This window comes from Mustela putorius, unplaced genomic scaffold (assembly GCF_011764305.1).
Source record: "Mustela putorius furo isolate JIRA1106 unplaced genomic scaffold, ASM1176430v1.1 tig00003853_pilon_pilon_pilon, whole genome shotgun sequence".
Classification (NCBI taxonomy): domain Eukaryota; kingdom Metazoa; phylum Chordata; class Mammalia; order Carnivora; family Mustelidae; genus Mustela; species Mustela putorius.
In genome coordinates, this window is record NW_025422005.1 from 52,860,247 (window position 1) to 52,884,354 (window position 24,108).

At 41.7% G+C, this 24,108-nt stretch overlaps 1 protein-coding gene across 3 annotated transcripts in view; it reads right to left on the reverse strand.

Annotated features, from left to right (window-relative positions):
- JAK1 (Janus kinase 1) overlaps positions 1–24,108 on the reverse strand; it is a 127,364-nt gene that overhangs the window by 47,931 nt on the left and 55,325 nt on the right. For all 3 annotated transcript variants that reach the window (XR_006601778.1, XM_004762938.3, XM_004762939.3), the window contains one exon: positions 1,265–1,347. Coding sequence is in view for 2 of the 3 variants with exons in the window: in XM_004762938.3 (XP_004762995.1) it covers positions 1,265–1,270 (6 nt within the window). In the remaining variant the exon portion in view is untranslated. The remainder of the gene's footprint in view (positions 1–1,264; positions 1,348–24,108) is intronic.

The window sequence follows — 24,108 nt, forward strand, 5'->3', positions numbered from 1 at the left end:
ACTTCATCTTCTTCATGGCAAGCTGCAATTTTCTTTAGAGCTCAGCTTGGACATTACCTCCTCCAAGAAGGACTTAGGAACCTCCATCCCATCCCCTAAGTTAGATGCCCTCTCCCAAGATCACCTCGCTGTACTAACCACACTGGGTTATGACCATCTTATGCACATGTCTGTCTCTCTCAATCATGTATGCTGGGAGTTTCTTAAGGGCAAGGACCATGTCACTCATCTAGTGATATCATAGATATTCCCAGTACCTAGCACAGAACCTTACATTTAATAGGCGCTTGCAGAAAGGCCCAAGGAAGCTCCTCCAAACAAGACAAATCAAGAGTATGGACAACAGCCACAGGTCTTTTCACCAAACTCATGTGCTTGTTTATTAGCTGCCCTGGTGAGGCAAGATACTTACAGTAGAGACACGAATCGGATATGCCTCAATGCTACAACTGAGAGGCACTCAATTTTACTTGTTTCACCTTGAAAACCAGAATCTTCCAGAACACAGGCTGTAAGAGTAGCTCATAACTTACCCTGAGGGTTCAGATCAACTGTCAAGGAAGAAAGTTTTTAAACCCAACACTGAAGCTCCCAACTCCACCCCACAATGAAAAATAGACACAGAAAACAAAACAGCTGCAGTCGGCTTTACAATGTAAATGTCATTGAGATCCTATAGAGGTGTGGCAAGGGAAGAACTCAGAGATGGGGTTATACCCTTTCACCCCAAGGAAATGATCAGGTAAGTATACAAATTATATATGTACAAGGTGTGGCACCACTTAAAATAAGAAAAACCACAACTGGCAATGTCCAACAGGAGATGAAACAAAACGAGAACAATCAACATAAAAGATTACTATACAGCTGTTAAAAAAAGGTGAGATAAAGCTACATGAACCTACACTGGCAGACATACAGGACATACAGCAAAGTGAAAAAAGCATAATGTGTATAATATGACCCTTTCGGTCATGCATATGCATAATATGGAAAAACATACAATAAACTGTTAAAGTGCTGAATATCTAGGAAGGATTATAAGGGAAGTTTACCTTTTACTTTGGAATTCCTATATTTCCATACTCGGGATTTTTAAACCAGCACACTCAAATTTGGAAACAAACAAAAATTAAAATACCAATACTTTTAAAGTAAAAGATATAAGGGCGCATAGCCCTGTAAATCCAACATCAGTTTCATTATTCTTTCTAAAAGCTATTTTCCTTTTGGCCCTTCTTTAAAAATATGCAAATGTATATACCTGCATTTATTCGGCTGTCCAAAGTCCTCCAAAAAGCAGACTGGATTTTCTTCTCTACTTTCCAAAGTCCGTTTAGAGCTGAGCTAAAAAACAAGGATAAATAAATAAATCAGCTGCAGAGGTAATTGCATCAGAAAGTAAGAGGACACTTTTATTAAGGAAGCAGCCCAAACCAAAAGTGGGCAGGAAAAAGCATTTGGGAGGAAGAAGGAAAAGAAAATTGGTGAGGACACTGAGAGGACAGAGAAGCATCTCAGAAGATGATATTTTCAATGCTTCAAGAAAGGAAGCCAGGGACTTTGCTTCCTGGCATAGAGCGCCCTGTATAGTTTAAGTGAGGACCCTGTGCTTTTCCATCAATAACCTCCCTCCTGAGGCTGTGAACAATAGGACACCCAAAGATACATTTCCTTTAGAATTACCCTCCCCCAACTTGGCCTCATTTTAATGGTGAAATATCTTACAATACGGTGAAAGGGGGAAGGCCTAGGAAAAAATCTAATGAAAAATGCTTTTTGTTCTCCCAGTATTTTTTGAGGCATTCTTCCTTGAAAACTTAGGTAGCAACATAAAGATACCAGCTTGATTCTGTAGAATTAAAGTACTTGATCCCACCATCTTCATCACCAACCACCACCCTCCACCCCCTGCCCAAAACACGCACACAGAACTCTATTTTTTTTTTTTTTTAATTTGACAGGGGGAGATCACAAGTAGGCAGAGAGGCAGGCAGAGAGAGAGAAAGAGGAGGAAGCAGGCTCCCTGCTGAGCAGAGAGCCCAATGCTGGACTCGATCCCAAGAACCTGAGATCATGACCCCAGCTGAAGGCAGAAGCTTAACCCACTTAAGCCACCCAGGCGCCCCCACAGAACTCTCTATTAACAACTCTCCAGATGCCTCTCACAAATTTTTTAACAGTAGAATCAAATAATTTTTGCAGCTAAGGAGTAACCACCGTTAGTCATTTCCGAGTTAAGACAGATTACGGTCTGTTTTCTGTCATTCATTCAATACACTTCATCAGAACTCTACACTGGGAAGTGCACAATCCCAAGCAGTACATGGCAGAAGTACAAAGGGGGTGGGGAAAAGGAGATGAGTATGGGTAACCTCCAAGGCTGCAGGCCAGTATTCCCACAGGACCTTATGATCAAAGTGGGAGATGGCACAAATGAAAACATAAAAGCAATTTAAAATCAATCCTGTCACAATGTCATCTTCTGGAGGCCAGGAAGAGGATACAAGTATGAATTTTGATATGACAATTTCGACTTGGCTATTTTGACAGGGACAATGTTAACAAGAGTCAAAGAATAAATCCTTATACTCTCAGGTTTTAAAAAATTAATATAATCAATTATTTTAATTATGTGAACAGATACCCTGCCCTGCATCAAAAGAGCAATGTGAAATTAGCTACATGCTAATTAACACTTTGCTTCAGCTCAGAATCAGAGTTTCAAATGTCACATTTAGGAAATTCATTATTTTGAGCAGTTCTTCATTGCCAGAAACTGACCTATATTAGGAGGCCACAATAAAGAAAAGGAACAATATGGTCCCTGCTTACATGGAGCGGACAGTCTACAGTGGAATCAAACAATGATGCACATAAAGGGGTAATGATAAAGAGTTTAAAAGGCCATGATGGAAAAAGAGAGAGATATAATAAGAAGAGTGTCATCTGGTGCCGGACTCAAGAGCGAAGTAATACTGAGCTGAGATGTAATGGATATCCAGGGAGGTGGGGAGAAAACAGTAAAGGATTAGCATGTGCAAAGGTCCTGTAGAAGGAAGGGGCTAGTCTCATCCCTCCTGCTTCATAAATGGGGAAAAACTCTCTAATACTCTTTTTGACCTGGGCAAAGCACAGCACTATTGGTTCATCAGCAGTATTTGCTAACAACACGTCTGGGGCCTCTCTGAGTATTCCTGGAAGCATGCTATTATATGCTACTGCCACGGAGGAATGAAAATGTACCAGATGGACTCCATGCTCTAAAGCATTAAGAAGTCTGCTCCAGGGGCACCAGGGTGGCTCAGTGGATTAAGCCTCTGCCTTTGAGCAGCATTGCTCTCTGCTCAGCAGGGAGCCTACTTTCCCCTCTCTCTCTCTCTCTCTCTGCCTGCCTCTCTGCCTACTTGAGATCTCTCTATCAAATACATAAATAAAATCTTAAAAAAAAAAAAAAAAAGCCTGCCCCAAATCAGGAAAGGGACACTTACTCAAAGCTTTTCAGATCGGGAAGAGAGCTATAGGTTCCACCAGCCCCCAGCTCTTTAACAAAGACTACAGCATAAATCCTTTTATAACTCACAAAGGATTTTAAAATGCACCATCAGATTGCATATTATAATTTGAACTCAAAAGTCACAGGGCTGTTCTGAGCCTCATCTAAGATTTGAGAGTCAGCCAAAAATCACCAAGGTTTTTCTAGAACTAGGATTATATGAAAACCTATAGTAAAGGAGAGTTTGCTTTTTCCATTAGCCTTCTCTACTGCAAGCCACACTATATTGAAATCAGAGAGTACTTAATTTTCAAACTGACCTCCAGTATTACTGGACAGGACAATAAAATGGTATTGATTTGTGGCACTACCCTAGAGATTAAACTCTTAAGAAAAACAGGATCAGTAACAGAATTTCTAGATAATACACATTTACTATGATTTTTTTTTTAAAGATTTTATTTATTTATTTGACAGACAGAGACCACAAGTAAGCAGAGAGGCAGGCAGAGAGAGAGGAGGAAGCAGGCTCCCTGCTGAGCAGAGAGCCCGATGTGGGGCTCGATCCCAGGACGCTGGGATCATGACCGGAGCTGAAGGCAGAGGCTTTAACCCACTGAGCCACCCAGGCGCCCCTACTATGATGTTTTTATATGCTGATTCAATAACAACAAAATCTCTGCTCCCAAAAAACTGACACTCTAATGATAAAAATGTAAAAACACCCATAAAGCACTTAAAAGACATGCTAGACACTCTTATCAGTACTTAAATCTAAAATTGCTGATCCACTTTATATGAAATGACACCTGTCCTCATTCAGGATGAGTTTTTTGCTGCTACAGACTGTGCAAAAGCTTCATTCAAATAACATCTCTTTCCACATAAAGCAAGCAAGATGCTCTCTATTTATTTTAAGAACAGGTAGGAAAGAGCAAGATCAGTGTCTAAATACGCTGGATAATTCCAAGAAATCAATTTAAGTTTCTTGTTACAGATACAAAAAGAAAATCTTTAATGCTAAAAAAAACTGACCAGCAGGAATCGCATGATACCCTTTAAAAATAATAAGATTCACTGGGTCCCATTCCCAAAGCAAAGAAGCTCAGAAAATGGGAAGAATAAGAGTGAGTAATCAAAAGCTCTTTGATAATAGCAGTGAATTCTTCCACACTAATTTACTTACAAAATTTCAAGTTTTTGAAAAAATTGCTTTTATTTCTATGATCAGAGGACTGCTTTCCTGGTCTTGTAGATGTTACTTTTCATTAAAAAGGGGGAGCAGGGAAATTTTGTGGGGTCTCACAATTCTTTGATTTACAAAGTCTCATACAGGAGACAAAGTCTGATACTTCCTGAATGAGGAAGAACTAACAGAAACAAAACACAACTCTGTGGGTCTGAACAGGGCTTGGCTACAACAGGAATTTTACAACTATTTTCCAAGATGTTAAACTCCTAGAAATCTATTAGTCTGAAGATAAACCCTCTTAAATTGTCAAGGACATCTTTTGAAATACAGGTATCTGTGTAAGGGAAGAATATACAATTAAACTTTGAATAGTGAAGAGACATAGAAATAGACCATGTTAATATTCATAAGTATGATCAGAATAGGATGGCTTTTGGCCAAAGGCCACTGTCAGATTTACACAATAAAAACAGACTGGATGATGGTTAAAAATCAATGACAAGAGTCAGACTACAACACTTTGGGTATCTGGTTGTTTTTACTAAAACACACACAGTGAGTCACTATATGTACACCTTAAAGGAATCAAAGCTTTTGGTCTGTGTTGGGCTGGCAGAAAGGGCTACTTAAGATGGCGAAAGTTCCCGCCACAAAACCTGAGCTTGGACAGGAGAACAAAGACCCAAGCAGGAACCCAATGGGACCCTGACAAGCGGGAATCTGAGACCCCCGCCCCAGGCTCCAGTGGACCAATGGGACCCCGAAGAGCAGGTGAAATATCCAAATAAGGGAACCTTGCCAAAAGACCCCTGAACTTCCCTCGAGGACCCTTAAAAGTCCCCTCCTCCATGCCTTGGGTGCGACTTCCCCCACTCTGCTTTCCAGAGTCGCAGAACCTCGCCCGAGGGTGCCCACCTCCTCCCGGTGCAACTTTCCTGGCTCCCCTTCTCCTGAGCCCTGAAACTTCGCGGGAGAGCGTTTTTAATAAATCTTGCCTTGCACCTACTTTGCCTGGTGTTGTGTTTATCTCGCCGTAAAAACCTTACAATTTGGTTTCTGAAGTAGAAAATACAAAAGTTGAAAGTTAAAGTATGAACCTAGAAAAATTGAAAAGAAAAATATGTAATTTAGAAATATTTCCTGAAATCAGCTGCCTAAAAAATTTTAAGACTAAATTTCTTAGACCTTAAAAAACTATTTCAGCAGGCACAGCCCTAAGGCCAGGGAGGAAACCTAACATAACAATACAAGCTCCAAGAGGGTAGGGACTTTTGTCCTGGTCAGTGCTGGTCACCAGCACATATTAGATAATCAATAAATAATCAAATACAGTTGAATCTTGAACAACACAAAGGTTAGGCACACTTGCTCCCACATCAAAAATCAGCATATAACTTTTTATTCCCCCCTCCAATTTAACTACCAATAGCCTACTGCTAACTGGAAGCCTTACCAATAACACAAATAGTCAATTAACACATATTTGTATGTTTTATATATTATATACTGTATTCCTATAATAAAGTCAATTAGCAAAGAAAACGTTATCAAGAAAATCGTAAGGGGGGGTGCTCGGGTGGCTCAGTTGTTAAGCATCTGTCTTTGGCTCAGGTCATGATCCTAGGGTCCTGGGATGGAGCCCCACAGCCAGCTCCCTGCTCAGCAGGAAGCCTGCTTCTCTCTCTCCCACTCCCCCTGCTTGTGTTCCCTCTCTCGCTGTGTCTATCAAATAATAAAATTTTCTGTTATTTAAAGATCAACTGCAGTTGTTAAAGAAAAGATGAAAGTAACAAAGTAAGCAACATTACTGAGCTGATACACAACTAGCAAGTGTGCCCCTGGACAAAACATTTTAATCTCTCAGCCTCAGTTTCCTGATTCCTCAACCTGAGAGGAAACATCCTAAAGGAAGCATGCCTAAAGGATCAGAAAGATCTTTCAAAAAGTCTTCATTGAGCTCCTACAATGCCTTTTTCAAACAGGGCTGTTGATGTGGAAGTACCCAGAAAGGTGTTAAGTGCTAAAGCAATATATTGTAGGCTTCATGGCAAAGGCCTTGGGCTGTGAGCCTCTCTGAAGAACAAAAGAATACACAGGGATTCAGAGCAAAAGCCTGGCCATTAATGAAGTTCCACTTCATAAATCTAGCAGGGCCATGAAGAGAGTGAGCCATCCTGAGCAGGGTGTGAATCCTGCCTTCCCCACCTACCAGCTCCTGTCATCTTCAGCAAGCTACTTAGCATGTTCTCAGTTATAAAGGGTTAAGTGAGTTAATGCAAATAAAGAGCCTAATGCAGAGCTTACCAGGCAGCAAGCATTCACATTCTGGCCCTAACTTCTGTTAAACAGATTACATCTTGATGGAACACAGTTCCAATCAAGGAGAGGAAACTCCAGTCTATACAAAGCACCAGCAACATCTCATGAGAGGAGCTGGGCACTTTCCACTTAATTCTCATAAGAAGCGGGGGAGGTTTGAGGCCAGTCAGTGGGAGTACGGGAAGTCAAGCACAGGACTCCTGATTCCAAGGATCGTGAAAGACCCGCGGATCCCCTTACCCAAGAATCCAACACTGCCACTGGATGCAATCAGCAAGAGGTTCTTTATTGTTACGCAGGCGCCTGCGGGTGGTCAGCGCTCGCCTGCGGGTGGTCAGCAGCTCCTGCTAGCTGAGCACCACCGGCTGGGGTGGTGCCGGGTCTTTATAGACAGGTACAAACAAGTTCCGGGTGGGGCGCAACCGATTGGTGGACAGTTTGAACTTTTGAAAAAGGCATACTTGGAGTTTGCGGGTTGGCTCCAGGGACCCGCGCGCGCAAAGAGAGCGGCGGGGAGGGGGAGACAAAAAGGGGAAGTTAGACCTTACTACTCAGCAGAAAGACATCCTGTCTACGTGACTATGTGGCCCCCTGCCTACATGACCATGCCCCTGCTATTAGGAGAGGGTATCTTGTTCAAACAGGAGTCAAGTGTCATGCCCTAAAAGCCAAGCTGTTACAGAAAGGCAAAAGAGCAGTTACATTGAATTCAACCCTGGGGGAAGGGTCTTTTCACTGCAAGGGGAGGAGGGGTACTCTTACACAACAAAAGAGCAGTTAATTATTTAAAGACTGGGGGGGGGTCTTTCATTCCCCCCTTTTTCTTGATCATGGATAGAATCTTATATCCATTCGTCTTGTTCTTGCATGTCCTGCCCTTGCATTGAGCTAGTCCGGGGCTCTGTTTGCTTGAGGAGTTGGTATCGCTGTGTCAGTACCATAGTCTGAACAACAGACAGGTGATTTTTAATGAACTGTACTAACCTGTTTAAGACACAAGGACCAAAAGTTAGAATTAATAACAGAATGATGAGAGGGCCCATTATAGATGACAACAAAGTAGTAAGCCAAGGCAATCTGTTGAACCAGTTTTCGCGGTGGAGAAGGGTGGAGAGGGGGTGCAAGGCATCAGCCCCTTTTCCATCCTCAGCCAGCCTCCTGCTCCTTCATCATTTCCCCCTGAACAATTTTGACTCTTAAATCTTTAAGGTGGTTGAAGGTGGAAGGTCTCATCTTCTGTAACTTCTTCCTGCTGAATAGGGGCGTAGAGCTGTCCCTACCTACTGGGGTCAATATTGATCAGTGGAGGAATGTATAGGGGAGTTAGGAAAGGCGGAGGCAGCCGAATCCAGTGCTGACAGCGAAGAGGCGTCCTCTCACGCGACAAGGATCGTCTGTCATGGTGAAGTCATTGCAACAATGGAGTCTCGGCACCAAGTAGAGAAACATTGAACAAAGCAACATATTAAGGTTAATAAGGCGATAATGAGAAGCCCGAAAAGGAGATTTGGCCATAGTCCTCCTTCAAACCAGGAACTTAACCAATCACTAAAAGAGAGAGATAGACCTTGTAGAGCCTTAATCTGGGCATTCATGTCTTTTATTAGTCCTGTGACATTTTTGTGATAGTCTGGAATGTACACACAACATTCTGTCTTGATAATTGCACATGTGCCACCCTGGGCTGCTGTCAGGACATCTAAGGCCATCCTTAGTATAGCGATAAGGAGGGTTTTGGAACTTAGGCCCATATTGGATTGGGGAGTTATGGATTGACAGCAATCCCCTTTCCTTCCAAATAGCTCCATGGGCATGTAGTACCAGGAAGGCATATTTGGAGTCAGTGTTAATGTTTTTAGGCTTTGGCAATTGAAAAGTGCTAGTGAGCACTTTGGCACACCTAGCTTTTCTTTATTTTTTTCTATGAAAACTACTGTCATCAGAAAAAAAACTGTCATTCATATTTTTAACAGGGGCATCTTAAATCTGGCCAGATAGAGTAAGCAAGATCAATAACCTTTGAACATTTTTGCTCTATAGAGAAAGAAGTACAGTAGTCAGGTTCAGGCATACAGGTAACTAGGTTTAAAGTTTGACAAGTTTTAAGTATTATTTCTGGCTTATCTGTTAGTGTAGCCCAGTATTTAATAAGTCGGCCTCCATCATCCATTGGTGGTCTTTGGCTTCTAAGACAAATCTGGACCTGATGTGAAGTTATTACAGTCAGGGACAGTTCCATAGTGAGGTTTGAGGCACTTTTATAGGAGGGCTGTTCCATGCTTAGCTAAAGCATCTATTTGCAATTGCACCTCAACAGAGGTGGCCTCTAGGATAAATATGACAAAGGGATGAAACCAAGAAGACGACCTTTGAGTGGTCCAGCCTTAACAATATCCTGATTACAGAGGATCACTGGCAAGTGAGAGAACTTGTCAAGAGATAAGGGGAGTCCCCCATGGATCATTCAATCCACTCATAAAGAAAGTGGGGTCATCCACGGTGCCTCCAAGTCCATAGTTGATCCTATGGAGTGCAATAGGCTGGCTTTTAGGCAATTTCATTATCCCAGCCACACATAAGGGGTTAGTTAAGTTATACAATTGTAGGGGAATCAATCCCATTTTCCAGTTGTTTAATCATGTGCCGTGGGGTCTGCGAATATCCCCACAAAACAGTAAGATCAACTAAAGAAGCTATTGTACAACTTCTCTGAAGTTTACCTCAAATTGTTTAGCTTAGGTAAACATTTAAAGACAATCAAATCTAGAATTTAACATCCATAAAGGTGTGTTACTAAAACAATTTTTCTCTCTAAAATAATCCTCATTTACAGAGATAGCCAAATCAGGACTAATTCACTTGTGAAACAAATCCAGTTTTAACAAACTTGGCCCATTATTTACATAAGCTCAGCAAGAACAGTGACTGTGATCAATAGATCTTTTAGAATCTGCTTTGCTGGAACTTTGTATAAGGAATCTCTAGGTTGAACTTTTAGTAGCCTCTCCGGGCCAGAAGCCAAGCCCTGTACTTGCCATCAGGCATGCCTGCAATACCTTTGGGCGAATTCCTCTTCCCGAGACTGCACCTACCAAGGAGTGACATTCTTTACTCACCTGGTGGGGCTGCTGGGAACTCTGTAAGCAAGGTATCAGGCCAACAGTCCCAAGGGGCTTTATGGCTCCAGGTTTCATAAAGTCAACCTTAGTTCCTTTAAACTGTCTGGTCATATCTGAGTCTTTTCAAATATGACATCCCAGTCAAAGCCTTGGTAAAATAACCGGTGTTTCCAATTCTTTCCTGTTACAAGGAGAACAGATTCTTATTGAACTTATGCAAATGACTGATTGCCATGGAAGAAAGAATACTTACTAAGACCTTTTGGTTTCAGAGGGTTCATATAGAGAGAAAAGCTTGAATGCTTTGAGCACTTTTACAAATGAGCACTTATACATCTCTATAAGTTACAGATAACTTAAGAAAAAGTATCCCTAGTCTGGAAGAGCAAACATTAGAGAGAACCGGCAATGTTTAAAATAAGACAAAACATTAAGAGACACAACACTATAATCTTTTAGTTCATTTAGTCCCATGTTACTAAATCTGGTGAATGTGGCTTTAGTCAGTTCTGGAAATTCTTACCCATTTCAGTTTTAGGACTTTCAAGTATATCAAATATCTATATTTGTCCTGAAAGTCCTTTACAGGAATCCCCTTGAAGATAAAACTCATTTTACCAGAGAATTAAAACAATTATAAATTACAAAAACTCAGAATGGATATGGTTAGAGCTAAAGAGACATGGGAGTTTACAATTTAGCTGCAAGGAAATCAGGTTATTTCTGTGATACATAACATTTCCATAATTACAGTATCAAGCGATGATCTCTCAAAACATTAAAACTTTAGGAAGTGCATAGAATCTCTAGAATAGTTATAGCATTTTCCCAAATGTAACCCAATGTTTATCACTGGTTTAAATCTTGTCAACAATTGCTAAAACCTTAGAAAGTTTAAAAACACATGCCTAAATATAATTAGGGATGTTAAACACCTGATAAAACAAAACATGGGAACTGAATTTTTCAGGCGGGCAAAGAGGAAACCATCTACACTTTTTAACAGATCAATTAGCTAAGAAAACTTTGCCCCTTTTAAACAGAAAGAAAACCAGCATTTTATACCAGTGTCTTTCCCTTTTTTTATTTTACTTCTAAGTGTGCAGTCTTAAGATAGGAGTTTTCTGGGTTTCTCTCCTATCATGAATGATGTCGCAGACAAGGGAGGCGGGGGGGATCTTTCCCCTGCTGTCCTGTTTGCATCCCTCACGGGAATTTAGGAGCGTCTTAGCTAAGGCCTGTCCGCATAAACCCCGGACCAGGCTACTCCGTGGAGTAGATGACCGTTATGCCATATGACACCCCGTGAGACTCAAGGTGCAGCCCCCTCAGACTCCGTAGCCAAAGTGGTGGAGCCATACAGACACATTCACACAGTCAGGCACTCTTCAGATTCAAACAGGTTGGATACCCTCCCCTTTTGGGCGTCTCTGGCTAATGGGAGGTGATCAGTCTCCCCTTTCACTCTTTACAGATTAGAGTGAGTTTCTATGGTTACAGGCAATGGAGGATGGTAACAGGGTGTTTTCGCAGTCCCTCAAGGTCGGGCTGCTTCCTTAATCTCTCAAGGCCAAATGGCCCTTATACTTGGAAGTATAATCTGTGTGGAGGCAGGTCAGGAGAGTGCTAAATTACCTTGGAGGCTGTTTTTCTTTCTTACATATCATCTACTTTCCTAGAGTTTCCTTTTATTTCCATCAGTCTTAGTTACACTAAGTAGAACTTTGTATTCTTAGAAACACCTTTAGTTATTAACCAATTGTGAACTGTTACAACAGAATTCTTCAGGTGGCAATTTATGAATCAGTTAAGTGGCAAACAAGTTTACCAACAGATTTAAATACTCTTAGTTTCTTTGCAGTAAGAAGTCAAAAGCACAAACCTACATCCACTAATTAAAGACTTAGCATTTTATCCTGTTTGGTTAGGACCTAGATGTCCACAATTTAATTCCATTTGTCATCCAAGCAAAACTTTAAAAAACTTTCAGGTTACCAAAGACTTTGAAAGTTACTTCAGCAATTACCCATTAGAACTTTTAGACAGACAATTAACCATCAGTTTAGTCATTCCTTTGCTAACAAATTTTAACAAGTAACACAAGCTTATTTGATCTTCAGTAAACTTTGATAGATTACTGCTGTAACTTCAAAGACACATCTTATCTTAATTAAACCAACAAACTTAACTTAGTTTCAACATTGATTTACGTTCAACCTGGACCCACTCCACTTTGAATGTTTACCTGAGACATGCGTGGGAAGATCTGGAGTGGGGAGGTGTTAGGTCCAGGGGGTGTTGTTCTTGCTCCTTGACAGTGGAGAGAGAAGGAGCTGTGGTGCATGATCTAGAGGCCAGTCATGCAGGCTGCACACACGTTGGTACAGAAACACGTAAGGGGGAAACAGAAGAAACAAAGTGCCGCCAGGAGGCAGAGAAAGGATTCCCAGTTTTGGAGCTCCTAAGCCCCAACAGAGGAGCAGACATCATGCTTTCCCACCAGCAAGGGGGAAGGAGTTAAGCAGTCTAAGTCAGGCCAGAGAACACAAGGAAACTTCCCCGAAACAAAGAGAGTTTCGGCAGCTGCTTGGGAATATTCCTTATAGTCTCTGTCTCGAGTAAGACTAACCCCAGTTGGCTCCAGTTATAGCCATTAACACGGGAAGTGAATGAGGGAGAAGCCCCATTTTAGACTCAAAGAAAACACCAAGGACAACGAGTAGAACACACAAAACAATTAACAAAAAGGTCGCTGCGCGGTTTCGGTATGCTACCGAAAGCAAGGTTTCCACCGGCCCAGAGGAGCCTCGAGATCTCCCTGCGGTGGACAAATTCCGTCCAGGGCCGAGGGGTTCCTCTGGAACGGACAAACGGATATAACCCTCGGACAAATGAGGGGCTCCAAAAAATTGGGCCCCTCGACACCCTGGAGCGTCCCCCAGGGTTGGCAGGGGAGAAGTCCGAGCTCGTCAGCTCCTTCTCAAGCTGCCTACAAATACAATCCAACAACGCACGCTGTTGTACAAACACTATACCGCTACCCGCAGTATAGGTCAAACAGAGGCCTCTCAAGACTAGAGACAAACAAGAACACGAGACTGGATACAAACGAGAACATGAGACAGGAGACAAGAATGCTGGCCAGCTTACCTCCCGGTGGGAGTCAGTTGGATCCGTGGGCAGGAGTCCGATGATCTCGGTGGGACCTCCAAATGAAAGACCCGCGGATCCCCTTACCCAAGAATCCAACACTGCCACTGGATGCAATCAGCAAGAGGTTCTTTATTGTTACGCAGGCGCCTGCGGGTGGTCAGCGCTCGCCTGCGGGTGGTCAGCAGCTCCTGCTAGCTGAGCACCACCGGCTGGGGTGGTGCCCGGGTCTTTATAGACAGGTACAAACAAGTTCCGGGTGGGGCGCAACCGATTGGTGGACAGTTTGAACTTTTGAAAAAGGCATACTTGGAGTTTGCGGGTTGGCTCCAGGGACCCGCGCGCGCAAAGAGAGCGGCGGGGAGGGGGAGACAAAAAGGGGAAGTTAGACCTTACTACTCAGCAGAAAGACATCCTGTCTACGTGACTATGTGGCCCCCTGCCTACATGACCATGCCCCTGCTATTAGGAGAGGGTATCTTGTTCAAACAGGAGTCAAGTGTCATGCCCTAAAAGCCAAGCTGTTACAGAAAGGCAAAAGAGCAGTTACATTGAATTCAACCCTGGGGGAAGGGTCTTTTCACTGCAAGGGGAGGAGGGGTACTCTTACACAACAAAAGAGCAGTTAATTATTTAAAGACTGGGGGGGGGTCTTTCAATCGCTCTTTCCTCTGAAGGGCAAAAGTTACTTTAAAATGCCTCCGATCACCTACATCACTGTCTTCTCTGACTTTTTAGTATTTCTCACAGCCTAACATCCACCTAGGAGACTGAACTCATTCCAAGGCTTTTTCCCTCCAGAGACTGAAAGAACTGTCATTTTTTTTAACAGATTTTTTTAAAAACAGATTTTATTTATTTATTTGACAGAGATAAAGAGCACAAGTAGGCAAAGCGGCAGGCAGAGGGAAAGGAAGGATCAGACTCCCTGCTGAGGAGGGAGCCTGATGCGGAATTCGGTTCCAGGACCCTGGGATCATGACCTGAACTGAAGGCAGACACTTAACTGAGCCACCCAGGCGCCCCAACAGCTGTCATTAAAAAAAAAAAAAAAATTGAAGCACCCAGGCACAGCCCGCATGCACACAGACTCTCCTTGAGGCCTAAGACAGGCACCAGGCTAGGGAAAGAAAGCATCTCTGCTTCCCTTCCAGTCTCCTCACTAGAGACTCTGCTCCCACGGAACTCTGGAAGTGACTTCTGTCAGTTGCTCCCAATACCCCCCGCCTTGCTGAGACCTAGAGTAAGTGCTCCGATGAAAGCATCACAAGATACTGTGCAGAGTGGATGGATTCCAGCCAAAAGGACGACATAATCTAAATACAAAATCTGCTATTTTTTCCTGTCAGCAAGTCAGAATTATGGCTTTTCTATATGCCATTCCTGCCACACAGAATAACTCACTTCTAACTATAGCAGCAATTCCAGGAATAACCGAGAACCGTAAGTGCTGCTTCATTTACAATAAACTGCTAGGGATGATCAAACAATCAATGCCAACTCGATGGGTCAGGGCTCTCTGCACAGCTCCCAATGAGCCTGCTTACCCTGACAGACAATTTCTGATCAAAGCAAATATAGTACTCTGCCTAATTAAAGTCAATAAGTATTTTCCTAAAAGCCACATTGTATCAAGATGCTTTGCTACTTTTCTTTTCTTCTTTTACCACTAATACATCTATAATGTCACTAGAGAACACAGAATATAGGGGTCAGGAATATGGTGGCAGGAGACACTCCAAACACAGTGGGAAGAATGACCTGTCTTCACCTTATGTGCTTTTCAATCATTCATCCCTAAAATACATATTAAGCACTTGTGCCATCACAATAAAACCTTACATTTGCAGGGTTCTTTATGGTTTAAAAGGGCTTTCACATCTATAACCACATTTGAGTCTCACAGCCCCTTTCACAGATGAGAAGATTCAGGTTCAGACAGTCCCACAGTCAAGTGAGTGGCAAGATGGGGCTCAAACACATTTCTCGGCCTCTGACTTCATTGCCTTTTCTCACTTTGCCCCATTTCCTTGGTCAAGGCACGGGGCTTTGGCAGAATCTAAAGAAGCATCACGATTAAAACCGAGCCCACCAAAACCTTGCCATCCATTAACAGCTGGAAAGATAAACAGATCCATGGGGGACCACCAGACAGCAGTTGTGGGGGGATGCAGACAGGCAGCAGGAAGAGCAAGAGTCAGTAAGAGAGGGCTGTGCAGTGATCAGGAAGAGTGGAATCGGTTTCCAGCTTTGAGGAAGACAGAAGATTTTAAAAGACAGAAAGGAAGGGTGTGGCTGTTCTGGAAAAGAGCCAGGCAAAAAGAAAATCACAGGGATGGGTTATAAGAAGGAGGGACCATGTAGGAAAGAGGCAGGAATCAGGGAAAGGTGAGGGAGGGTCCAAATGAGGACAGGAGGACGCCAGCTTTCTCCTGCGGGCAACAAGAGAAACGAAACCACCCATAGGAGCCCTGGTTCCAGCCTGGTTCTGTCAGGACCTGCCTGGTCTTAAGCAAGCCTCCAAAGCCTCCTGAGCTGAAATACTGTGTAATAAAAAAAAAAAAAAAAAAAAAAGAAATACAAGATGACCTCCAAGGTTCCTTAAAGAATAGGAGGTCTGAAACCATAATATGCCACACCTTAATACAGCTAATTTTTCATTCATTTGTATTTCCAAGACGACATGCTTCAACAACTTCTTGCTGATGATGCATCTGACAAAGTTTGAGGGTAACTGTAATTTAATAGAATACACAGGAAACACGGAATCCCCTCACCCCTTGCTAACTTTTACTAACTTACTCGTGTGTCTATTGCATATTAACCTACCCCTTCTCTATTATGTACTAAGCTGTTTTAGGGCAAAAACCAATCTAACATTTTTCCTGTAATTCTTTAACCACTTAGGGTTCTTGGGTGCAAACAACAGAAACCAGTTCCACTCACCTTAGGATAAAAATGAATTAAGAGAAAGCTATAAGAACACAGGAACAGTCTCATCAGGACACCATTCTAGCTTGGCTACCACAGGTCCCTGGCCATTACCACAACTGGACTCCTGGCTCTGCTGCTTCCCTGAACAATCTCAAGCCCCCACTACATGCTCACACCATTCCCTCCAGATTCAAAGCCCTGTGGCATGGGGATCCAAGAGGCTGCACCAAGTTCACCCAGTCATGTGTCTGCAATTTCCTTCAGCTTCCACAGCAACAACACATGATCACTCTAGAAATGAAGGGAGTTCAGAGCTAGACAAATGGCAAATGTCCAGTCCAGTCTATAGTCTCAACAAACTCAGCTATTACCTCAAAAGACAGGTGAAGTTAGGGGAGAAAAATAAGAAATCTCAGGAAAAATGGTCCCCTATACCTCTCCTCAACCAAAAAACTATGATCAGTTCTTATGGTTAGCATTGAAACAGTCTGCCGACCAAGTCTCCAATCTTAAACTGCAGGCAAAGCTCTTCAGTGGACCATACTTGTACAACGAGCAATGCACTCTGTCCTCATCAATGCAGCAGACTTGACCACTAGGTCAACACTCAGAGCACTGAGCCACCGCTCATTCACCTGTCTGGTCTGTCCCAGCTCAGCTGAGAATCTAGTAAGGGTTAGTTATACATCACTATCTGAGATCCTGTGCGAACAGCCACGCTTTACAACATCTTTCCAAACCTTTTTGACTATAAGCCACAGTAAAAAATATATTTTCCAGTATATTTGTGTATATGTGTGTGACAAATAATCAGTTTCACAGAAAGACAGAAAGATAGACTTACTATACACAATTCATTCCATTTTCTATTCTATATTATTTCTATTCTATACTATTTAATACATTTTTAAAATGCTAAACAAGTCTCTCAAAACAGTTTTCACAGTCCACTAATGAATAACAAACTAGTTTAAAAAACACTAGTTTAAAGGATTCTACAAGACTACCAACAATATTTACTTTACAGTCACTGTTTATATTCTTTTTTAAAAAAGATTTATTTGAGAGTGAGTAAGCAAGCAAGAGAGAGAACGAATGTGCACAAGGGGAGGGCCCCGAGGGGGAAAGAAAGAGAGAACCCTCAGCAGACTCCCCATTGAGTGTGGAGCTGATGTGAGGGTCAATCCCAGGACCCCGAGATCATGACTGAATTGAAATCAAGAGTTTATATTCAATGTGCCTGCCTTCCCCAGCTGAACATAAAATACTGAAATGTATTTCATCTGAAATTCCTGACTCCCAGAAGATCGTTTCTCTTTTCCCACAGTATACAGAATATCCCAAACAGCCACACTGAGATCCACTGTACAAAGCTACACTCATAATGTTTGTTTCCAGATATAGTTTCTTCTCCCAGAAAGCTCTTTAGTTGGTTACCTTCAAAATCTATATAATGGGGGCGCCTGGGTGGCTCAGTGGGTTAAAGCCTCTGCCTTCAGCTCAGGTCATTATCCCGGGGTCCTGGGATCGAGCCCCACATCGGGCTCTCTGCTCGATGGGGAGCCTGCTTCCTCCTCTCTCTCTGTCTGCTTCTCTGCCTACTTGTGATCTCTGTCAAATAAATAAATAAAATCTTAAAAAAAAAAATCTATATAATGATGCCACAGATTTAGAAAACACAGAAACTATAACCACAGAGCACAGAAGATCTATGCTTTAAATTTTGCCAATAACCACTATTCTTAAAACCCACAATTTATTCATAAGCCCACGATTTATTCCCATAGTCCCCAGTTTCAAATTTTATAATCACAATAAAGTTGATGCTTTGTAGGAACCTAAAGAATTCAAAATCCACTGTTTACTTCTCATCTATGCAAAATTTTCCATATATTTCATGTAGATAACCATTATGAATGGACAGAAGGACTCAGTGTATGGCCACCAATGGGAATTTTTGGGGAGTGGGAGTTATGCAGGTCTTGAAAGTTTAGATGATAGGTGGCGTATACCATGGATTCGATTATGAGTCCTTTGTATCAACTTTAATTATATTTCTCTACCAGTGAACTGAAAAAGGTAAATAAATACAGCTACCTTTTCTCAAGATAAATCCTCACTTTACAATCTGTAAACCTCGATGAAACATTTTTTTGTACCCCTCGTCCCAAACACATCCATAGCCTGACTGTATCCATAATTCTTTTATCAAATAGCCTTTGTCTAGCAGACAACACTTGAATTTAAGCAAACTGTCATCCATCTCAATGCAAACTCTTCAGTGGCAATGCCTGGTAATCATTACTTTTTTTTTTTTTTTAAAGACTTATTTTTTGGGACGCCTGGGTGGCTCAGTTGGTTGGGCATCTGCCTTTGGCTAGAGTTATTATCCCAGGGAATCCTGGGATCCAGTCATATGTCAGGCTTCCTGCTAAGCGGGGAGTCTGCTTCTCCCCCTACCACTCCCCCTGCCTGTGCTTGTGCTGATGCTTGCTCTCTCTCAAAAATAAATAAATAAAATCTTTAAAAAATAGTGATTTAAAAGGTTTATTTATTTGAGAGACAGAGAGCATGAGCACGGGCAGGAGCAAAGGGAAAGAATGCCCAGCAGACTCCCCATTGAGCCCAGAGCCTGACAGGGGTCTTGGCCCCACGACCCTGAGATCATGACCCCAGCTGAAATGAAGAGTCAGAAGCCTAACCAAGGCACCCAGCACCCCCATTCATTACAATTATTTTCCTGTTGAAAAGCGGAAAGGAAATAAAAGGGTAAGGGAATAAATATGTAGAAAGACAGGAGAGGAGGATACTTTGCTAAAACTATTATAGAGATAAATATTACGGTAGGATTTGACAACTGATTGGACTTAACAGAAAAATATAAACATAATAACAACTACGAGGAATAACACTCCCTGACCTCATTCATGAAGTCATTATAAACAAACAAAACTCATCATGAAAAGCCTATGATACAAAGCTATACTGGAAGAAAAGAAGGCAAGAAAAGATTTATCATCAAAGAAGAATTAGTAACCCAAGAATGTGACCAGGTAATAACACATGATTAACTGCCAAACACAAGACATACCCAACCAAGCCAAAAGAGCATGTTCAGAGAAGGTATGAGGTGGGGGCTCGTATAGTTAGTCCAATCCAGAAGGCTTCATGGAAAACTAGCATGTGGAGTTGAACATTTAAGTCAAGAAGACTCGAACCCAAACAGTGGCTCTGCCATTTAGTACCTAGGTTCAAGTTACTTTTTAATTTTCTGTGATTGTTTTCTCATCTGAAAATAAAAATAAAAGTAATTATTTTTCAGGATTGTTTTAAACTCTGTGATCAGGGTACCTCAGTGGCTCAAGCGATTAAGTGTCTGCCTTCAGCTCAGGTCATGGTTTCAGGATCCTGGACCAAACCCTGCATCGGGGGTCTCTGCTCAGCAGCGAGTCTGCTTCTCCCTCTCCCTCTATGATATCTCTCTCTCAAATAAATAAAATCTTTAAAAAAAAAAAACAACAACAACAACAACTCTGTGAGAAATAATGTACATAGGTCTCGTGGAACAATTGCCTCACAGTAGCCACATAACAGTATGATAGATATGGAGGAGGTAGGATTTGAACTGGGCCTTTCAGGATGGGGAAGATACAAACAGGATGAGAATGGGAGCTGACTAAGGAAACATGAAGAAACATCAAAAGAGGGAAAGGGGGAGTCCCGCTTGTGAGAGTAAACAGACTGTCTGTGTAGAACAGAAAGAAATGAGGAAAGGAAGAAAGCGGAGGTCAATTTACAGTGGACCACAAATGCCACCTAAAGAGTGTGGACTTTCCTCTGAGGAGACAATGCCCAAGAAGAACTCAAATCCCCAGACTCAGATGAATTCCTCTGAAGCAAGAAAGTCCCCTGGTTTGTGAATGTGTGTTCTGTGGGGGTGGGGTGGGGTCTCAGACACAAAGAGTGATAAGAAAGGGCACAGGGACACCTGAAATTCATTGTGGAAAAGTAATACCCTTGTTTTAAACTACTTGAAATGAATCATGGATATATAGGACTGGACACTGAGACTCCCGATCCCTCTTCCCTCAGTGTGAACATCCAGAACAATAAAAATTGACTGACAAAATACCCCCAAATACTGCTACTGGTAAGAGCTAGTTTGAATATTCATTTGGGAGATCCATGCTTTAACATCATATTTTACTACAGGCACACGCATGCAACTTTAAAAAAAGAGAGAGAGAGAGAGAGAGAAGCTAGACGTTTTCTTCTGCGAATTACACTGTGAATGAGTCAGAAAAAACTTTCCCATTGCTTGTGTCCTCACCGCTGAAGTGCCTGGCTGGGACAATTACTAACAGCACCGGGGGAATCAACATTCTGCTGTGGTGATTCACCCTCCTCCACCATACAGTCCAAGGAGTTCATAGGGCTACCCTTGGGAGTCACTCTGAATTATTTTTGTAACATCTTGTCCTTGGATAAAAGGGAACACAGTGTCAGAAATAAAAGGCCCGGAGGTCATCTATTACTCAGTGGAGTTGTTTACTCAGCCCTGTTTCCCTATTATCCAGAATTCAGCGTTTTGGATAATGACAAACAAGGTACCCAGGTTACCAGAGAGCTAAATATAGAATTCACAAAAACCATGTTGGATGGAAATTAATCTGCCTTTGATAATTCAGAAGAACATATCAGACTAACCTTCCAAGGCCTTAGAATCATGATTTTGACCAATTTTCATTTCACAAAACTATGAGGAGTGGAATAGGGTGGGGGGAATCCAGTTAGTGGAATCTGCATAGACAAGGTTCCTTGTACTATCAATCCATTTAAACAGATGGTCTTCATGAGCTTGCATGAATGCTTTCTCAGTGCACAGAACTCTGATGTGCGTCCGGCCAGATGTTCCCTGAACGTTACTGGTCTTGACCAAAGAAATGTTTGTGTTCAATGCATTATTACACCTGTACACATAGCTATTAAATAGTAGAAATGCAGCACAAACCTAGTCCTAAGAAGCCAAATCTCATGAATCCTACATGGCACGAAAATAAATACTAATGAAGGAATCTCTGACTTTTTAGCCTTTCTCCCAATGAATGCAAAAAAGCAAAGCTGGCCTAACTGTTCATAACCATTAACTAATCTAAATCAATATAAAATCAATAAACACACAAGCAATAAATACAATTATATACTTTTTACAGCTTACAAAGCATCTTCCATACATGATCTCCATTAATCCTCACAATAATTTCAAATATCATTCCTCTTATATTACTCATAAGTAAACTAAGGCCTACTGATACTAAGTGACTCATCAAAGGTCTAAAGAAAAAATGACAAATGATCCTGGTGAAAAGGTCAAATTTTACCAATCATCAAATTAAAATAATAGGATGCCATTTTTTAATTCATCTGATGAGTAAAGGTCATGTAGTTGTTTTTAAATGCAAATTCAAGCCTGGATTAAGTAGAGGTATAAATTACTGTCATGTTCAAACTATAAAAGTTATTTAGACTTATATTAATAAACATATATATTCAACAATACAGACAGTTATCACTGAAAAGCAGAAGTTTCTCTCCCTATTTCCCAGAGACAACTACTATTCAGTTTTTGGTGCAAACTTCTTTGAAGACAATTGGGCCCCACATGTCAATCTGTACTTAAAAATCCTCATGTTTGGGGCACCTGGGTGGCTGTGGGTTAAAGCCTCTGCCTTTGGCTCAGGTCATGATCCCAGGGCCCCCGCATCAGGCTCTGCATCAGGCTCAGCAGGGAGCCTCCTTCCTCCTCTCGCTCTCTTTGCCTGCCTCTCTGCCTACTTGTGATCTCTGTCAAATAAATAAATAAAAATCTTTTTTTAAAAATGTTTTTTTAAAAAAATCCTCGTGCTTTGATTCAGCAACCCCACAATATATTAATGAAAAAAGCAGGTTACTTAACAGCATATAGAGGATAGTCCCAGCTATGTTGCAGAGATACATGCATATAACCCTAGAGTGAGAAAAAAAGATGGAGGATGGGAAGGACACAATAAGAACATAATAATAAAAATAAATAATAAATAAATAAAAGCAGATAAGAGCATGGGAAAAAATTATCTGTTAACAGTGATTATTTCAGGTGCTGTGGATTGAGGGTTAATTCATTTTGCATGCTTTTTAAGATTTTTCCAAGTATTCTATGACAACTACATGTTACTACTCAAATTGGGGCTGGGGGCGGGGGTAATTCTGCCAGGTTACACAGGGAGTTGGGCGTTGGTACTGGGATTCAGGAGAGCTGATTCATAGTCTACTATTTAGGCCATCATATCACTATGTCAGTCTACCTGCTGTAATTTTAAAACAGTTCAGAAATTACTAACGAACAAAAGCAATTAAGAGATGTGACAAGGCAAAATGTAACTATTGGCTAATGAGTAACAGAGATACTAAGTACTATGATTTCAGAGGAGAAAGAGCATGGAATGATTCCACAGGCCTCATAAGTCAGAGAACGGGACAGGTAAAGAGAAATGAGCTCCGTTCCAGGTGAAAATAAAGGTGTGATCCCAGGCAGGACACAGAAAATGAGCAAGCCTCCACTGGGGGCAGTTGGCAGAAGACTCGTCCACATTCATGCAGAGAGGCAGAGATAAGACTGGGGAGGTATGCTGGGATCAGACGGAGATGGATGGGACAACAGTGCAGTGGACAGAGGTCCTGGGACTCGCAGGCTGCTTACATGTCCCACTGGTAAGCCCCAATCATTGTTAACTGTTTTGTCTTCCTCCACTTCTCTGCATCATTCTGTGATTTCTTTCTCAAATTAGGGCAACAGTCTCCTGAAAAGTTCCTGCCATCCTTCTCATTTCCTCTATTCCCATCTCCACAATGTAGCCAGTCATATTTCTAAACTGCAAATCTAAAAACCTTATGCTTCCTCTTTCCTCCTCTCTTAGGAAAGACAGCCTTCGAGGCTACTTGTGATCTAACCTTCTGTGGTTACCACCATTTGTACTTGGACTCCAGCTGTGCTGAGTTAGGAAGGCAGGCTTCCCTGACTTGACACATCTGCCAGGTAAAACATCCCATGCTTCCTTTTACAGCAGCATTTATAACCCTGCTCTGTAACTGTCTATAGAATTGTGTCTTCTCCATTGTCTGTGAGCTTTAAACAGGTTACACGTAGCACCAAACAGCAGTGCCTAGTGTATAGCAAACAGTCAATAATTACTCATGGAAGGAATGCTTAAACATTTCCCTTTCTAGGATGCCTTCCCTGACCATCCCACTTCCCTCCAGAAGTACTCACCTAGTCTATGTGAACACAATATACCATTCTGCATTTCAAAAACCTTTATAACACTGTAGTTATATGCCTAACTGAACTGTGAAAACCAATTCAACTTTGTATTTTTCATCTTCCCCTCACCACGGTACCCATCAAGGAGCCCACAGCTAATTATTCTTTCTCATAAGGAAAAACATATTCAGATTACTCAGTGTGCTGGGAGTTGCCTAGGATGGAAATGATAGTCAAATATGGTATATCAAATCAATCCAACTGGGCCAGTAAATGGAAAAACTCAGGTTCACAGTAGGTATGGACCAAATATGTTGATTTCTATTACAGAAGATGATAAATTGTGCACCAAACCATAGACAAAGCTTTAAAATATACTGTTAACTTACAATTGCTCTGGGAATACCTTTAAATATTTTTTAATGTTTTAAAGTGTATACTTCAGTGGTTTTTAGTGTATTCATAAAGTTGTACAACCATCACTACTACCTAATTCTAGAACATTTTCATCACCCTCAAAAGTAACCCCATGCCATTAATGGCCACTCTCCACTCTCCCTACCACATCCGCTGGTGATCATTAGTCTGTGTCTATTCT